Source organism: Saccostrea cucullata, unplaced genomic scaffold, assembly GCF_032062105.1.
Source record: "Saccostrea cucullata isolate Sc308-1 unplaced genomic scaffold, CSIRO_AGI_Scuc_v1 ctg189, whole genome shotgun sequence".
Lineage (NCBI taxonomy): Eukaryota > Metazoa > Mollusca > Bivalvia > Ostreida > Ostreidae > Saccostrea > Saccostrea cuccullata.
In genome coordinates, this window is record NW_026927680.1 from 116,913 (window position 1) to 135,526 (window position 18,614).

Sequence of the window (18,614 nt, forward strand, 5' to 3'; positions counted from 1 at the left end):
CATTACAGACAATTAGTTGGGAATTTTACAAACATGTGCTATTTTTTCCTGCCAGCTACATATAGGATGTCGTACTTTCACGAATTAATTTACTGTGGACTTAATTCTGCTATGCATTATAGAGGAAATAATATGTGATATTGTAAGATTAGCTGTTTACCTCGCCTCAAGCCACGGTTCGGAGTCCGCACATTGCTCTCTCCTACCAACGGCCAGAATGGAAATTACTATACCATTATTAATTGACAATACGTCGTCGATATGTCTAAATGTTGAGTTGAAGATCACAGTAAGTGTTTCCTTCTTTTCACGCATAAGATTTTGCACAAATTCTGCTTCATATGAATACAAAAATAGGTCTGCTAATAACGGAGCGCAATTGGTACCCATGAGAATTCCAATATATTGTTGGAAGACCTAGTCTCCAAAAACAACATAAATATTGTCAAACAGAAACTCAAGCATCTTTTTGATGTCGACTTCAGGGTACTTGTGAGTACAATTAGAATGTTTTTTAACAAAATAATTTTGCAAATGACAAATGACAAGGCAAATAAATTTGCGAGCTCCATCATTATTGAAAAAGCAGCTGTCAGTGATATCTAACAAGATTCAATCCTCGCCAAATGCAAGTTTTACATTATAGTAGAATTTCTCAGGGACGTAGCAACGGGGGGGACAATACTTTCACTATTGAAAATGTTCATTGAAAGGCTGGTTGCCCCCCCCCCACTTTAAACTAAAGTAAAATAATATGAAAGAAATATAGTATTGTAAGCATAAAAAATGGATATTGAAAGGAATTGGTAGTGAAAAAAGTTTGCCTGTGTGGCTGACACCCCCCCCCCCCCCCCCCCCCCCCACTTTCAAAGTTGATGCCACGTGCCTGTTTCTGCCAACCAAATTTTCAGGAGAAAATGTTGTTTGTCATAATTTCATATCTTTTAATAAAAAGAACATTCTTCAATTCGCATACTAAAATTTCATTATTATTACTATTATATTTTTTTAATACTAGCATATTCTGCGCCTTATCAGATCATTTAATTTATCTTTACTGTATGGGTGACTGCATCATTATGACTTAAAAAAAGAATAGATATGATAATTTATTACAAAATATTTATAACTCTCGATGCTGTGTGCATTTCGTATAATAATGATAAAACACACCCTCACACCCACCCTCCCACACACCCACACCCACCCTTACTCATCCCCTCACATTCCCACACACGAACCCCTCACACACTTTTAAATAAAGAAATCTTCTATACATGCTAACAACAAGATTATACAGTTAAACATATCCAACTATTTACATGTATGTTTGTTAAGTTTATTTCCAGTTTCACATAAAAAAATCAACGAATTATTTAAACAAGAGGCCCATGGGCCTTATAGGTCACCTGAGCATTATTCAACAACTTTCCAGTGATTGAATTTGATCCATGTTTTAAGCCAGATGCTATAGCATTTACAATTTGGTCATCATAACTATACACTTAACAGTTCCTTAGTTTGGTTGCTTAATACCCATAGGCATGGTAGGGGAACAAAAAATGCATTTCAACAAATCAGTAATATTCAGCAATAATCAGTTGTGCCGCTACTACACATGAACCCTTTACTCTTAGGCCTAGATCCACACATTGCACAATTTTTGGAAAGGCATCCTTGCTTTTCAAAAATATTTGATAAATACCAAGGAGCACATTTCAAACAATTCATTCATTTTTTAGTATATAAGTACAGCCCCCCCCCCTCTATGGTACAACTGACCCTGGGGTCTTGAAATTTACAATTCTTGAAGATTAGGTCCCTTGCTCATAACTATATAGGTATTTCATCTGCTTAAAGTCTAGGAGCAAAGAAGAAAATATTCAAAGATTTAATGTTTTTTCACTATACATGCACAATCAATACCCCCCCCCCCCCAACACCAGAATCCCTGACCCTGGGGCCATAAAATTCACAATTTTGGTAGAGGCACTCTTGCTCATCATAACTATGTACTTAGTTAGTTTATTTAATACCCAGGAGTAGAGAAGAAGATTTTCAAAGAATTCATGTATTTTCACTATATAATCAATAGAGCCCAGCCCTAACCCCAGAACCCCTGACCCTGGGGCCACAAAATTCACAATTTTGGTAGAGGCACTCTTGCTCATCATAACTATGTACTTAGTTAGTTTATTTGATACCCAGGAGCAGAGAAGAAGATTTTCAAAGAATTCATGTATTTTCACTATATAATCAATAGAGCCCAGCCCTAACCCCAGAACCCCTGACCCTGGGGCCATAAAGTTCACAATTTTGGTAGAGGCACTCTTGCTCATCATAACTATGTACTTAGTTAGTTTATTTAATATCCAGGAGCAGAGAAGAAGATTTTCAAAGAATTCATGTATTTTCACTATATAATCAATAGAGCCCCGCCCTTACCCCAGAACCCCTGACCCTGGGGCCATAAAATTCACAATTTTGGTAGAGGCACTCTTGCTCATCATAACTATGTACTTAGTTAGTTTATTTAATACCCAGGAGCAGAGAAGAAGATTTTTAAAGAAATAATGCATTTTCACTATATACTTTTTTAGCCCCGCCCTAGCACAAGTACCCCTGACCCCAGGGCCATGAATTTCACAATTTTGGTAAAGGACTCAATGCTGATTACAATCATGCAAACAGTTTGACTGCTTGATGTCCAGGAGTAAAGAAGAAGATTTTTAAAGATTGCATTAATTTTAGTGGTTTTGGCCCCACCCCTCAGGCCCCAGGGGGGCAGGAATCATGAAATTCACAATTTTTGTTCCCCTTCACCCATAGATGCTTTGTGCCAAATTTGGTTGAAATTGGTTCAGTGGTTGCAGAGAAGAAGCTGAAAATGTTCAAAAGTTTACGACCGATTGACGACGAACGACGAACGACGTACGACGAACGACGGACGACGACGGACGAAAACAGATAGCAATAGGTCACCTGAGTGACTCAGGTGACCTAAAAATGTAACGATTCTAAATTTAAATGATAAATCCTCTACTGGCAATTAGAAATGTTAATATCAAACACACAATGATTTAGTCATCAAAAATGTATTTAAATTAATATCACATTTAAATGCACATGATCAATCAAACTTTACAAAAAAATATCTGACACATTTCCTTCTTCGGAAAAATCTCTTCCTTATCATTGCCTTTGTCTCAATCGTAATTTCATCGCAGTCATTTCAGTAAAATTCAATCAAAATAAAACATCATTGATTATTATCTACCAATGATCGAGTCCTTTTATTCCCCTATAAGATTATTTTGACCTTTGAACTCTCTACCCAAAGTATCCACGGGTATAAACGAGATCGGTTCCCGACTGACATGTTCTTCTGCACCGACCATTCTGAACAGTTAGACAACATCTGGCGGGTAACGGACAATGATCGTCCCTGGAACACTCTGATGTATCGGTGTTCCGGTACCCACAATGCCGTGTTTTTACCCGTCGACAACTTCCGGGACGTGAGGTTGTACAAACGGGGTGACCTCCTTCATCAGGGCAACATATTCTTTTTCCCCTACACTCCTTCGATGATTGACACGGAACATCAAATCGGGGGTTACATTTAACTGCATTATTTGGTGGGCATTTGGGATCTGGGTCTGTAATATAAAAGTAAGACATTTTTTCACATAAATCATTTATAAAATAAAAAAAGATTTTTTCCAAGATCTTTCGTTTTTTCTTAAACATAAGACACGTTTAAAATATATCCTGCAAATAATTGTGGAATTCTAAGTGATTGCAATCTTTCTTTTTTAATTTGCCTATATATTTTTCTTTAATCTGTATGTTTTTGTTTATTTTCTGAACATTTTGGAATGATTATTTGCCCCCCCCCCCTCAAAAAAAGCACCTAAAAGAAATTCCGGTAAAAACAAAAATGAAAATATTTAAGACTTACAAGCAAGAGTATACGTCCAAATGGTAGCAACTAAAACACACAGTCCAAGATTCATGGTGAATGAAAGTAATGAAAGTAAAACTTAATTAACGAATAAAAAACTTCAATAAAAATAAATTAACCCAAAACCCGCCTCTGGTTCTTGCAGGAATTACTTCTAATATATGTACTGTAAAATGTCACACTTTTATATGTCCTAATCTACTATGTTAGTGAGACGTGTGGCATTTTATATAAATTCTAAAGATTAATTTTAGATTGTTGCGTAAATTACAGTTAGATACATACATCAAATCCAATGACAGCAAAAGGAAAATTAAGAAGGATTTGAATGAATAAGACAAACCACAAATGAAGACACAACTCGTACGTGTTTCTCTGATCTGTGATGATGTCAATGACGAGCTCCGCCAATCTCGTTTCATTCATTTTGTTGTTCAGATACAAAGGTTCTCGTTAACTCATTGGGACATCCCCTTATAATTAAGTTATTTTCAGTCGATTTAGAAATCTGCGGATTATCCTGTATCATTGCTTTTTCGTTTACCGAGGGTTTTGATATTTTGGTACCCCCGACTATGATCATACACAAATTGAAACTACGTCTCGTATTTAGATTTGACCACGAATCAAAAGTTACATGTATATTGAATTGTTGTTCAATGAAGAATTTAGTTATAATATCTAGCATTAAAGTGATGATCAATAAAGAATTTAAGTTTTCACACCTACCCCCTATTTCTATATAAGATACAAGAATTATATTAGTCCAATTTGGGCCCCCGGAGGAGCACTTAGTATTGCGTTATCAACATTATACTAGTACCCCTACCGGCAAGTGAAATCCTGTTTCCACTAAAATTGAACATAGGTAATCAGAGATTACAGAGCTCACCTCAACGAATGTTGTCCTTAAGTATAAGTAAGGCAAATTAAGTCACACAATTAACCAACAAAAAGTGTACATCCAAAAATGCAAAATTTATGCAATTTTGATACTGTGGGATAGACCTATATAAAAACTTAAAACTAGTTCTTCATCATAAAAATGTAATTAAAATCCAGCATCTGAAGCAAGATTGAGAGTTTTCATCCCTTGATGCATCATTTGTGCAACTTTGGTTATTATAAGCCTTATAGTTTCTTGGTGATAGACCTGCACCCATAACTTTTACGAGGTCTATTATCTGGAAAATGTATGTGAAGTTCAGCATCTGAAGCAAGTCCATTAGTGTGCATCCTAAGATGTATCATCCATGCAAGTTTGTTCAACATAGAGCACAAAGTTACTTGGAAATGAAACCTGTATAAAAAACTAACCTTTTCACTAATCCGGAAAATGTAGGTCAGATGCAGCTTCTGAAGCCAGCCTAGTAGAATGAACCCTTAGATGTACCATCCATGCAAGTTTGGTCATTATAGGGCTCAAAGTTACTTGGAAATGAATCCTGCACCATAAAGTTTAACCTCTTTACTCGTCCAGAAAATGTGGGTCAGATTCAGCATCCGAAGCAAGTCTGGTAGTATGCATACTAAGATGTACCATCCATGCAAGTTTAGTCATTATAGGGTTCATAGTACCTTGGAAATGAAACCTGCACAAAAAATTTTAACCTGTTCACTCAACCGGAAAATGTAGGTCAGATTCAGCATCCGAAGCAAGTCTTGTAATATGCATCCTAAGATGTACCATCCATGCAAGTTTGGTCATTATATGTCTCATAGTAACTTGGAAATGAAACCTGCACCAAAAAGTTTAACCTGTTCACTCAACCGGAAAATGTAGGTCAGATTCAGCATCCGAAGCAAGACTGGTAGTATGCATCCTAAGATGTACCATCCATGCAAGTTTGGTCATTATATGTCTCATAGAAACTTGGAAATGAAACCTGCACCAAAAACTTTAACCTGTTCACTCAACCGGGAAATGTAGGTCAGATTCAGCATCCGAAGCAAGTCTAGTAGAATGCATCCTAAGATGTACCATCCATGCAAGTTTGGTCATTATAGGACTCATAGTATCTTCGAAATGAAACCTGCACCAAAAAGTTTAACCTGTTCACTCAACCAGAAAATGTAGGTCAGATTCAGCATCGGAAGCAAGTCTGGTAGTATGCATCCTAAGATGTACCATCCATGTAAGTTTGGTCAACATAGGGCTTATAGTTACTCGGAAATGAGACCTACACCAAAAACTGCACCAAAAATGTTAACCTGCACCAAAAACATTAACCTGGTCATTCCTTTGCTGAAATTGCAGCATCTGAAACTTTGACTGGTACAATGAAACACACTAGAAACATCTTCCATGCATGTCTAATCAATATAGGACATAGAAGTACTTGAAAAGAAAACTGCTCCAAAAAACTTAACCTTAACCCGGGACGCCGACGCCGACGCCGAGGGTATCACATAAGCTCCCCCCAACTTCGTTGAGGTGAGCTAAAAATGCCAGAATTATATTCAAATTCATTGAAGCGGAACAAAATTCAAACTTGATCAACAACTCATCAATGTCAAGTAACATACCGGTACTTACGGAAGCGGATTAGTGCCACTTGCACACTTTACTCTTTTTAAATTTCGACACTTTAATCTGTAAATTCTACACTTTAAAGTGTAAATTTTACACTTTAAAGTGTAAATTTTACACTTTAATCTGTAAAATTTACACTTTAATCTGTAAATTATACAGATTAATCTGTAAAATTTACACTTTAATCTGTAAATTATACAGATTAATCTGTAAAATTTACACTTTAATCTGTAAATTTTATACATTAATCTGTAAAATTTACACTTTAATCTGTACATTTTACACTTTAATCTGTAAATTTTACACTTTAATCTGTAAATTTTACACATTAATCTGTAAATTTTACACTTTAATCTGTAAATTTTACACTTTAATCTGTAAAATTTACACTTTAATCTGTAAATTATACACTTTAATCTGTAAATTTTACACTTTAATCTGTAAAATTTACACTTTAATCTGTAAATTATACACTTTAATCTGTAAATTTTACACTTCAAAGTGTAAATTTTACACATTAATCTGTAAAATTTACACTTTAATCTGTAAATTTAACACTTTAATCTGTAAATTTTACACTTTAATCTGTAAATTTTACACATTAATCTATAAAATTTACACATTAATCTGTAAAATTTACACTTTAATCTGTAAATTATACACTTTAATCTGTAAATTTTACACTTTAATCTGTAAATTTTACACTTTATTTGTGTATTCACATAGTCAATATAGCATCTTCACACATCCTCAGTAACACATTTGTAAGCCAATAAAATGTTAGTTTAAGCAAATTTTCTGAATTGATAGGATTTATAGATTATATCACAATTGTGTCATCCATATATTATTTATGTGAAAAAAAGTCTAATAGGCCCTGGAATCTATATTGGGGGGGGGGGGAGGGGTCCTCAAGCACCTGTGATCGGGAATATGTGCATGTATGTTTGATGTGCTCTTCACTTTATATTCAAAGAAAAGTTTTACTTTAATATAAAACATCAGAATTAAATTTTATCATGCACGAAACATGGTCTGTTGGCTTAAAAATGTGTTACTGAGGATGTGTGAAGATGCTAAATTGACTATGTGAATAAACAAATAAAGTGTAAATTTTATAGATTAAAGTGTAAAATTTACAGATTAAAGTGTAAATTTTACAGATTAAAGTGTAATTTTTACAGATTAATGTGTAAAATTTACACTTTAAAGTGTAAAATTTACACTTTAAAGTGTAAAATTTACACTTTAATCTGTAAATTTTACACTTCAAAGTGTAAATTTTACACATTAATCTGTAAAATTTACACTTTAATCTGTAAATTTAACACTTTAATCTGTAAATTTTACACTTTAATCTGTAAATTTTACACATTAATCTATAAAATTTACACATTAATCTGTAAAATTTACACTTTAATCTGTAAATTATACACTTTAATCTGTAAATTTTACACTTTAATCTGTAAATTTTACACTTTATTTGTGTATTCACATAGTCAATATAGCATCTTCACACATCCTCAGTAACACATTTGTAAGCCAATAAAATGTTAGTTTAAGCAAATTTTCTGAATTGATAGGATTTATAGATTATATCACAATTGTGTCATCCATATATTATTTATGTGAAAAAAAGTCTAATAGGCCCTGGAATCTATATTGGGGGGGGGGGGGGGGAGGGGTCCTCAAGCACCTGTGATCGGGAATATGTGCATGTATGTTTGATGTGCTCTTCACTTTATATTCAAAGAAAAGTTTTACTTTAATATAAAACATCAGAATTAAATTTTATCATGCACGAAACATGGTCTGTTGGCTTAAAAATGTGTTACTGAGGATGTGTGAAGATGCTAAATTGACTATGTGAATAAACAAATAAAGTGTAAATTTTATAGATTAAAGTGTAAAATTTACAGATTAAAGTGTAAATTTTACAGATTAAAGTGTAAATTTTACAGATTAATGTGTAAAATTTACACTTTAAAGTGTAAAATTTACACTTTAAAGTGTAAAATTTACACATTAATCTGTAAATTTTACAGATTAAAGTGTAAAATTTACAGATTAAAGTGTAAAATTTACAGATAAAAGTGTAAAATTTACAGATAAAAGTGTAAAATTTACAGATTAAAGTGTAAATTTTACAGATTAAAGTGTAAAATTTACAGATTAAAGTGTAAAATTTACACATTAATCTGTAAAATTTACAGATTAAAGTGTAAATTTTACAGATTAAAGTGTAAAATTTACAAATTAAAGTGTAAAATTTACAGATTAAAGTCTCGAAATTAAAAAAAAAGTAAAGTGTGCAAGTGGCACTAATACGCTTCCGTAGGTACTAGTACTCAATATATGCAAGCTGAAAAAATGCGGAAAACTCTTAAAAACTACAGGTACTGTGAGCAATGAGCTCACTAGATGATGCCCCCGCCTCCCATATGGTTATAATGACAAAGTCCATGTTTTGCTGTGGCCGGGAAACCCAAAATATGTGTCGGATCAAAAAGTAAAATAGGAGGTGCACAATGGCAATATATAATAAAGATTCTGTGAAAGTTTCATTAAATTTCAAACAGTGGTATAAGAGGAGTTGCGGATAAGAGATGGGTACCCCAAAGCTTAACAGACAGACGGACGGACAGACAGCTAGACGGACGGACATACCGATCACAGTGTACCCTTCCACTTTTCAAGCGGGGGTATCATCAAGCGTAACAAAATGCAAACTCATCAAAATACACTTACATTTGAAAATCAGCTCAAAATCTACAAGCATTTAGAAAAAAGTACTTTAGATCTAAAACCCAAGTGGGACAAACTGACAGACAGAGGGACAGACGCAGAGGAAACCTATAGTCCCTCCGGTTTCACCAGTAGGGGAACATAGCAGTTACTGCTCGAAAATTTTTACGCATATGAGGCTCTGATCCACAAGTTATTATTGTCCGTCGTCAGTCCATCCGTCAGTAAACTTTTCACATTTTTCAACTTCCCCTCAAGAACCAATAGGCCAATTTATACCAAAGTTGATACAAAGCATTTTCTGGTGAAGAGGGTTTCAATTATTTAAATGAAGGACAAATGCCCCTCCCGAAGGAAAATAATAAAGAAAAACCAGAAATGGGTGAGTCCATTAAAAATCTTCTAAAGAAGGGGCCAGAATAATGGTGAAACTTCCTGAGGTAGTGTAGGTTCTCAATAGTTTAAAACATGGCCCCGGGGAAGGGTGGTGCAAATAGGAAATCACTTGTTTTCGTTTTAAACTCTCCTGTTTACTTTGTATAGCCTCTTTAAACTAACATTGCGTTCAAGCACGAACACACACACATATATGTGGTTAACCTTGTCATTGATTCAATTAAATATATGTTAATTAATTATAACCTTGAAATATTCAGCTTACAAATAACGAAATAACGAATATTTTTGTTTTATTTATGACCTTATGACGTTACTCTAGTCGACAGAAAGGGGATAATTTAAGACGTTTGAAACACAAAATAACGAATATTCCCCCGCACATCAGTCAACCAAGATATTTACTTGGCTTTGGAAATTCAATCCGAAATACAGAAAATATATATTTTCTATAGTAAAAAAATCAATTCAAGACGTCCAAACCTGCAAAAGAAGGGGGGTGGGGTCATTTTCATTCTAGCTCACGAAAAATTTATGAACATGTTTATACATGTATTTGCATCTTCGTTAGCCAAGGGTTTCCGATCCGAAATCTACTCTACAACGTTGTAGAGTAGATTTCGGATCGGAAACCCTTGGCTATCGAAGATGCTATCTTTCATATGGCACCCCAAATTCACAAAAATGAGCTAAGCCTAGTTTGACAATTGATATACTAGGTTTATCGACTGTAAACTACAGTTTACAAACCGTAAACTATAGTTAACGATTCGTTAAGTATAGTTTTCATCTGTAAAACTATATTTAACGGTTGTTAACTATAGTTTACGAATGCTAATCTAAGTTTATCTGTCTGTAATAAAACGTTAACAATAGATTTTGTTGATGAGCATAGATTCACGTCTGTAAACTATAATTTACGGTCGTTAACTATAGTTAAGATTTGTAAACCGTAGTTTGCAAATTGTGAAACTGTATTTATCAGATAATCTATGTTTTGCGATCGCAAATGTATGGCACGCCAAATTCACAAAAATGAGATAAACCTAGTTTCACAATTGATAAACTAGGTTTATCGACTGTAAACTGTAGTTTACAAACCGTAAACTATAGTTAACGATTCGTTAAGTATAGTTTTCATCTGTAAAACTATATTTAACGGTTGTTAACTATAGTTTACGAATGTTAATTTAAGTTTATCTGTCTGTAATAAAGCGTTAACAATAGATTTTGTTGATAAACACAGATTCACGTTTGTAAACTATAGTTTACAATCGTAAACTATAGTTAAGAGTTGTTAATCATAGTTTCACAAATTGTGAAACTATATTTATCAGATCGTTAACTATAGTTAACGGTTTGTAAACTATAGTTTACAAATCGTGAAACTGTATTTATCAGATAATCTATGTTTTGCAATTGCAAATGATTGTTTTCGGTGTTAAGTATAGTTTACGGTTGTGAAACATAGATTATCGCGTTAACTATGGTTTAGAGATGTGAAATATAAATTAACGTTGTTAACTACAGTTTACGGTTTGTAAACTATAGTTTACAACCGATAAACCTAGTTTATCGATTGTGAAACTATGATTATCTCATTTTTGTGAATTTGGCGTGCCATACAAATGATTGTTTTTGGTGTTAAGTATAGTTTATGGTTGTGAAACATAGATTATCGCGTTTACTATGGTTTACAGATCTATGTAAAATGTTTAACGTTGATGATTGTTTTCGGTGTTAAGTATAGTTTACGGTTGTGAAACATAGATTATCGCGTTAACTATGGTTTACAGATGTGAAATATAGATTAACGTTGTTGATTATAGTTAACAGTCCGTAAACTATAGTTTACAACCGATAAACCTAGTTTATCGACTGTGAAACTATGATTAGCTCATTTTTGTGAATTTGGCGTGCTAAACTTAGTTTCACAATTGATAAACTAGGTTTATCGATTGTAAACTACAGTTTACAAACCGTAAACTATAGTTAACGATTCGTTAAGTATAGTTTTCATCTGTAAAACTTTATTTAACGGTTGTTAACTATAGTTTACGAATGCTAATCTAAGTTTATCTGTCTGTAATAAAACGTTAACAATAGATTTTGTTGATGAGCATAGATTCACGTTTGTAAACTATAATTTACGGTCGTTAACTATAGTTAAGAGTTATAAACCATAGTTTACAAATTGTGAAACTGTATTTATCAGATAATCTATGTTTTGCGATCGCAAATAATTGTTTTTTTGTGTTAAGTATAGTTTACGGTTGTGAAACATAGATTATCGCGTTAACTATGATTTACAGATGTAAAATACCCTGGTATAGATGAACGTTGTTAACTATAGTTTACGGTCCGTAAACTATAGTTTACAATCGATAAACATAGTTTATCGACAGTGAAACTATGTTTTGCTCATTTTTGTGAATTTGGCGTGCCATACTTTCATGGTTCAAAAGTTATGGCGAAGGTTAAAGTTTGCAGAAAAAAAGCCATTTTAGCACATAGGTCGCAATCTAGGTCACAAGGTCATTGACCTTGGTGTCATTTGGAAGAGCTTCACTAGTGGAGTATGCATACAAATATATTAAAGTTTCTATCTTTAATGACTCAAAAGTTATGACGAAGGTTCAAGTTTGCAGACAAACAGACAGACAGACAGACAGACAGGACAAAAACAATATATACGCCCCGGATCTATCGATTCGGGCGCATAACAAGACGTGTTGAGCATGTTGAGAAACACCAACGCTCTCCAGTGGTAGCCCATGGAAACACATATGTGAAACAGGAAAGTCCTACTGTTGAAGATTACGGACAAAGATTTAAATTGTTTAATAATGGCTCAACTGTCAAGGTCTAGGGGTTAAAATTAAGGAAACCCAAGGGAAGATCACATAGTAGTATGTAAATACACATGTAAAATGTCAACTGCAGATCTGAAGCTCGGTGGTCTGAATAAAAATGGGATGGAAGACGCTAGAGCTTAATTGCCTCCATTGAAAAAAAGTGTATATTTTTCAAAATTTGCGCACAAAAAATGCACTGAATCTCGATTTTCCCGGGACTCCGTATATTTCAAAACGTTACGTGTAGAAACTGTGTGCTTCTAACATATACTAGTATTTTTTTATACTACTCCCACTACAACACTGCTTGAAGTCATGCACGAAGCGTAGTGGACCGCCTAAAGGTCGGGCTTAGACTGAGAATTTCTCTGTAACCCCTATCGACAGCAGCCATTAGCCTCCCCAATTGATTTTGTGCAAAGTGATGTTACATCACAGCTGACCAGCAGGTATACTCGTTGTGTGGTCGCAGAAGTTCATTCTTCAAGGTGAAGCCTGAGCTATCAATAAAGTTTGTGAATTGATTAAAAATATAGTCAATACTGAAAAAACCCAAACAACCCCCCCCCCCCCCCCCCCAAAAACAACACACAAAAAAAAAACCGACGGCACTTGCGCTTGCAACTAAATTGTGTGGCGGGAAGCTAAATGTTCATCACGGGGTGCATTCATTAAGTAGATCTGATTTTACTTGGTTCTTATTTTCTGATATCAAAAAATCGATTTTGTGATATCAGAAAATATTTATCATTTTTTGATATCAAAAAATCATTTTCTGATATCCAAAATTAGAATTCTTTATATCAAAAAATGATTTTCTGATAACAGAAATTCGAATTTTTGATATCAGAATATCTTGTTTATTTTTTTATATAAAAAAAAAATGTATTTTTTGATATCAGAAAATGTATTTTTTGATGTCAAGAATTCTTGATTCTTTTTTGATAATCAGAAAATTATGGAATGCCATATACGACAGCCAACTGCTTACTGCCAACTGCTGACTGCTTACTGCCAACTGTCAGCTGCTTACTGCTAACTGCCAAACATATTTGAATAAATTTTATTTTTAAATTGATATTTATGTGAATTTGTGAAAAAAAAAAAAACAGGCGCGGACCTAGAACATTTTTTGCAAGAGGGTCACTCATGTTAAGAAAAAATCCAACCCAGAAATTTCTTGACAGGAAAAAAAACGTAAAGTCCTTTCCTTAATGTGAAAATTTATTTCGGCTGGGGAGAGGGGGTTCTCATGCGTCATACCTTTATGTCTATGACATTTGTTATATAAAAACTTAACACGAAACCGCGTTTTCGGGGGGAGGGGGGGTCTAAAGTCCCTTTAGTTGATTTAATTTATACATTGAATAACTTTTAGTTGGTTTAATTTGTGCATTAAATAACTTTACAGATTTCAGAGGGGTGGTCTGGACCTCTCTCTCTAGATCTATGCATTTAAAACATATCATATTTGTAAAAAACAAAGAAATATAAATGTTTGATCGGCGTTTTCTACGTGGAGGGTCCAAGATCAGTTTTAGTTCGTTTAGTTTATACATTAACCCATGACTGTACAAATCTTAAATGTCCCATCCCACCCCCAAGATATTTGCATGTGAAACATTATAACACACAGAGATATATGTTGCGGTGTAAAATACAACATTTTTGGACTTATTTTAAATAAGTGTAAATTAACTTTTCGGACTTTGTATAAATTATTGTCAAAACTTTTCTTATGTTTCAATAATATCAATAATATAAATTCCGCACAGCCTTAATCCCACCTGAGGCATAGTCAGAGATTGGACAGTTAATTCCTTAATTGACATCTGTTTATATTTATTGACACTTAATCTTTCATCTTTAATTCTGTTATATACATACTGCTAAAATGTCACCATTCGCTCAATAATTGTTTGATACTTGATTTCTATATAACTGTCGTTAATTCTTTTATTTTAATCTGTCTTTGATCAGTATGCATGTTTTGTTGTGAAAAATTATAGTCCGTTGGAATCAGACCTTCGGTACTGATACATCCCAAGCTCATGTAAAAGTTTATTCCATGTTAATTCCGTATATAAAACTACAAAATTGGCAACTCGTGTTTGTGTCTTGGAGTTTAAAAGAATCTGGGTTCAACAATAAGAGGAAAGCTCACGGTTGACCCAGAATCAGTAGTAGAGGACGAAATCATTTCCGTAAAACTTGGTGTGAGAACCCTAAGGGTAACGACACCCGGGGCTGCTACATATACTTTGTAGTAGTCAGATCCTGGACCTCTACAAGAGCTTAATAGCGAGTTTCCCCAGAATTGACAGTGCAGATGCAGATGAAGCGGACGTATTAGGATCAGCTATGGAGTATTCTTTCCGACCGCAGTGGAGACAGAAAAAGTTCAACTTCCCTTCATGTCAGCATCCAGTGTGCGGAAGGTGTGGAAATATGCACCCAGACGTTTCATGATTTGCATTTAACCAGAAATGCTACAGATGTCACAGAATTGGACACTATTCAAGGATGTGTTAGACACAGATGAAGAAAACAGAGCCAAAACCCGTGAATAAAGGACCAGTTCCGAGCAGAAAACAAGCGCGAGACATGAAACGACTGTGCAGTTACCTTGAAAACAAACGGATTTTGAGAGAGTTACCGTTTAGTTCTCTTCGAGACAGTCATTTTCGTTCGTTGTGTGATACCTCTTGCAATCTACGAAATGAGCTGAAAATTCTAAAAGCTCAACTCCGCAAGTCTAGTGAACTAAATAAGAGTATGTCGGTTAAACTCAGAAATTCCGAGGCTGATATAGAAAAACTTCAAAATGAAAATATCAAAATGGAAAAGAACATGCAGGATCATTTGAACAATTCAAAAGACAACATCTACCTTAAGAAAATTCGTAAATTAGAAGAAGACGCGCACGGTGATAGAGTGATTATGGACCTAATGCAGAGGAAATTAAACGACATCGGAAAGGACTATAGTCAATACGTAATGAAAATTCAACAAGGAGCTGAGAAGACAACCAAACAAGTAGGGGAAAAAACAACGCCCTGATGCAGACCATTGAATCATTGCAGGACGAAAGAGATCATCTAGAATCCATCATTTTAGAAAACCGACGCCATTTTCAATCCCGGAGATGTCAAGAAAGACCAAGAAGAGGCCGATTTTATTGAGGAAAAAAAATTCAAAACACGAGGACGTGTTTTACGCGAAGACGGAGCATGTGTTACGGTGTAAAATACAACATTTTTGGACTTATTTTAAATAAGTGTAAATTAACTTTTCGGACTTTGTATAAATTATTGTCAAAACTTTTCTTATGTTTCGGCAAATGTGATCAATAATATAAATTCCGCACAGCCTTAATCCCACCTGAGGCATAGTCAGAGATTGGACAGTTAATTCCTTAATTGACATCTGTTTATATTTATTGACACTTAATCTTTCATCTTTAATTCTGTTATATACATACTGCTAAAATGTCACCATTCGCTCAATAATTGTTTGAAAAATTATAGTCAGTTGGAATCAGACCTTCGGTGCTGACACATCCCAAACTCATGTAAAAGTATATTCCTTGCTGATTCTATATAAAAGTAAAAAATTAGTAACTCGTGTTTGTATCTTGAGGTTTTAAAGAATCTGGGTTCAACAATAAGAGGAAAGCTCACGGTTGACCCAGAATCAGTATAGTAGACGGACGAAATCATCCCGTAAAATATACATCTTTAATTTGAGGGAATTATATAGAATATAATGGAAAATATAAATTTATTTTCAAAACATCTTTATCTTGCGAAACGACAAATCTTCTTTTTTTAATTTTCTCTCTTCAAAGGTTTTGTTGTCTCCGGGGGTGGGGGTGTTACTTCTTTTAAGATTAAAAACAGAAAATAGTCATTTTATTACCTACATGTATTTCAAATAAGAAAATAAAAATATACAATGTATTTTATCAATGGCATACACTGTATATTGAATATTACATAAATTAAAACATAATGGCATTTAGTCAATCTAATTCCTAGACCCGCGTCCCGCGCCTTTTTTTTTTTTTTGAAAATTCATATAAATATCAATATAAATATAAAATTTATTCAAATATGTGTGGCAGTTGGCAGTAAGCAGCTGACAGTTGGCAGTAAGCAGTTGGCTGTCGTATATGGCACTCCATAGAAAATGATTTTTTGATATCAAAAATTCTATTTTTTGATATCAAAAAATCATTTAATGATATCAAAAAAATAGATTTTTTGATATCAGAATATAAACAAGATTTTTTGATATCAAAAATTCGATTATCTGATATCAGAAAATCATTTTTTGATATCAAGAATTCGAATTTTTGATATCAGAATATGAATTTCTGATATCAAAAAATCTATTTTTTGATATCAAAAATTATTTTTTATATCAAAAAATATTTTTTGATATCAAGAATTCGAATTATTGATATCAATAATTTCTTTTTCGATATCAGAAAATACCTCAAAAATATTATAACGGCGCCTCATATAAATATGCCTATTTAAAGCTTATTTTCTACCCCTTCTGATCTTTTTTAATAACGGGTAACACAATCATATAAATAAATAAATAGATAAAAGAACAAGCAAACAAACAAACAAATAGTTTTTAATTAAAAAAAAATCTTTTCATTCGCAAAGACATTCCGGATTAAAACGGACATTTCATTTCGTTACTTACAAAAACCGGAAAGGACAAATTTTGTCATCCGGGTCGTAGATATACTTCAAAGCTGCAAAATAGTGAGTATTTATCATTGTCTTTCTGCAAACTCGTATGTACGCTACATTTTCTTTAGTTTAAATTGAAAAGTGCACATTTTTTGTTGCAATGTATGGAATTGAAATGTTTCCAGAATTCAGTTCATTAACATATTTTCCATCTTGAACCGAGTCCGCCATTTTTCTTCAAAATTATTTTTCCTGCTTATATGCTTGTTTTTCATGATTTATGACGCTTTTTACGCAAGAATGCTTGATTAAAAATTAGATTTGGTTCATTTTCAATCATAATGTAATCGTTAATCAAATAAAAGCCTAAATATCAATGAACATCGGATACTTTTGACACAGGAAGACTCGGTTTCAAACGGAAAATATTTATTCTTAAAAAAAAATCAAATTATTGCGCACCTGCATGCCTTTTTGTAACTTTACGAATTCCCATTGTTTTCATGTTCATTAAATTAACATTGGTTTTTCCATGTAAGGTTAAATATTTTCCCCATTTATCTACATTTTTTCTTGTGTCAGAAGATGAATTCATGAATTTCTGTAAACATGGTAAATGTTCAGTGTTTTCCCTTTATTTCAAAGTAGAGGGTTAGAGATTAGTTGTAACAGGCTAGGGGCAGAGGTTTATGAACAGAGTCTCTGTGGACCTTGTAATTAATTTTTATTTCAAAGCAGCATTTTTGTCAATCGAAATGGTCAATTTGGCTTGTAGTCGGTTCTTATGGAAAACACTGATGTTAATATATTTGCAATTAACGTAAAATCTCAAATACATCGGCACATGAAACACACTTATCATTATATGCTATGTTCTTCATTTTAATAATGCAGCCTGAACCTTTTCAGTGTGTGTTCTGATTCTGAGTTTATGATCAACCATATGTACAGAAATTTTTGTTTCATTACCATATAATACATCGATGTACCACTTTTTGTTTTGCGCCTGTAAACCATTCTCACAATTTGATCATCAGCATCGCTCACATGAGGACTAGACTAAAAAGATTTCCTCATGCAAGTTTTATGTGCAATATAATAAAAATGCAAGTTAGGTGTTTGCTAAACCAAGCAAGATTCTGTACGTGCATGAGCATTTCTTTTTGTTCGTGTTAGGAATTACATATGTACCTTCTGGCTTTATGGAATTTGATCTCGTGACCAACCCGTATTTATATCCCTATAGATGTTTGAAAATGATACCTTGTTTCTTAAATAAACAATATTTCAGCATACAACATGTACGCATGTACAAGAAATATTCCTTTATTTTTATGACATTTTCAGGCGATTCTTACAAGAGCAGTTATATGTTATTTATAAATTTGTTTTTAAAAAATTATAATATCTGTCAC

At 33.4% G+C, this 18,614-nt stretch overlaps 1 protein-coding gene across 1 annotated transcript; it reads right to left on the reverse strand.

The window, feature by feature from the left end:
- Positions 1-1,458: 1,458 nt before the first annotated feature.
- Positions 1,459-4,176, reverse strand: LOC134275185 (antileukoproteinase-like). The gene is made up of 2 exons (XM_062757440.1): positions 3,962-4,176; positions 1,459-3,659 (listed from the first exon to the last, which is right to left on the reverse strand). Exons 1-2 carry the CDS (start codon positions 4,014-4,016, stop codon positions 3,331-3,333), a joined length of 384 nt encoding a protein of 127 aa, XP_062613424.1. The 5' UTR covers positions 4,017-4,176; the 3' UTR covers positions 1,459-3,330.
- Positions 4,177-18,614: the final 14,438 nt, after the last annotated feature.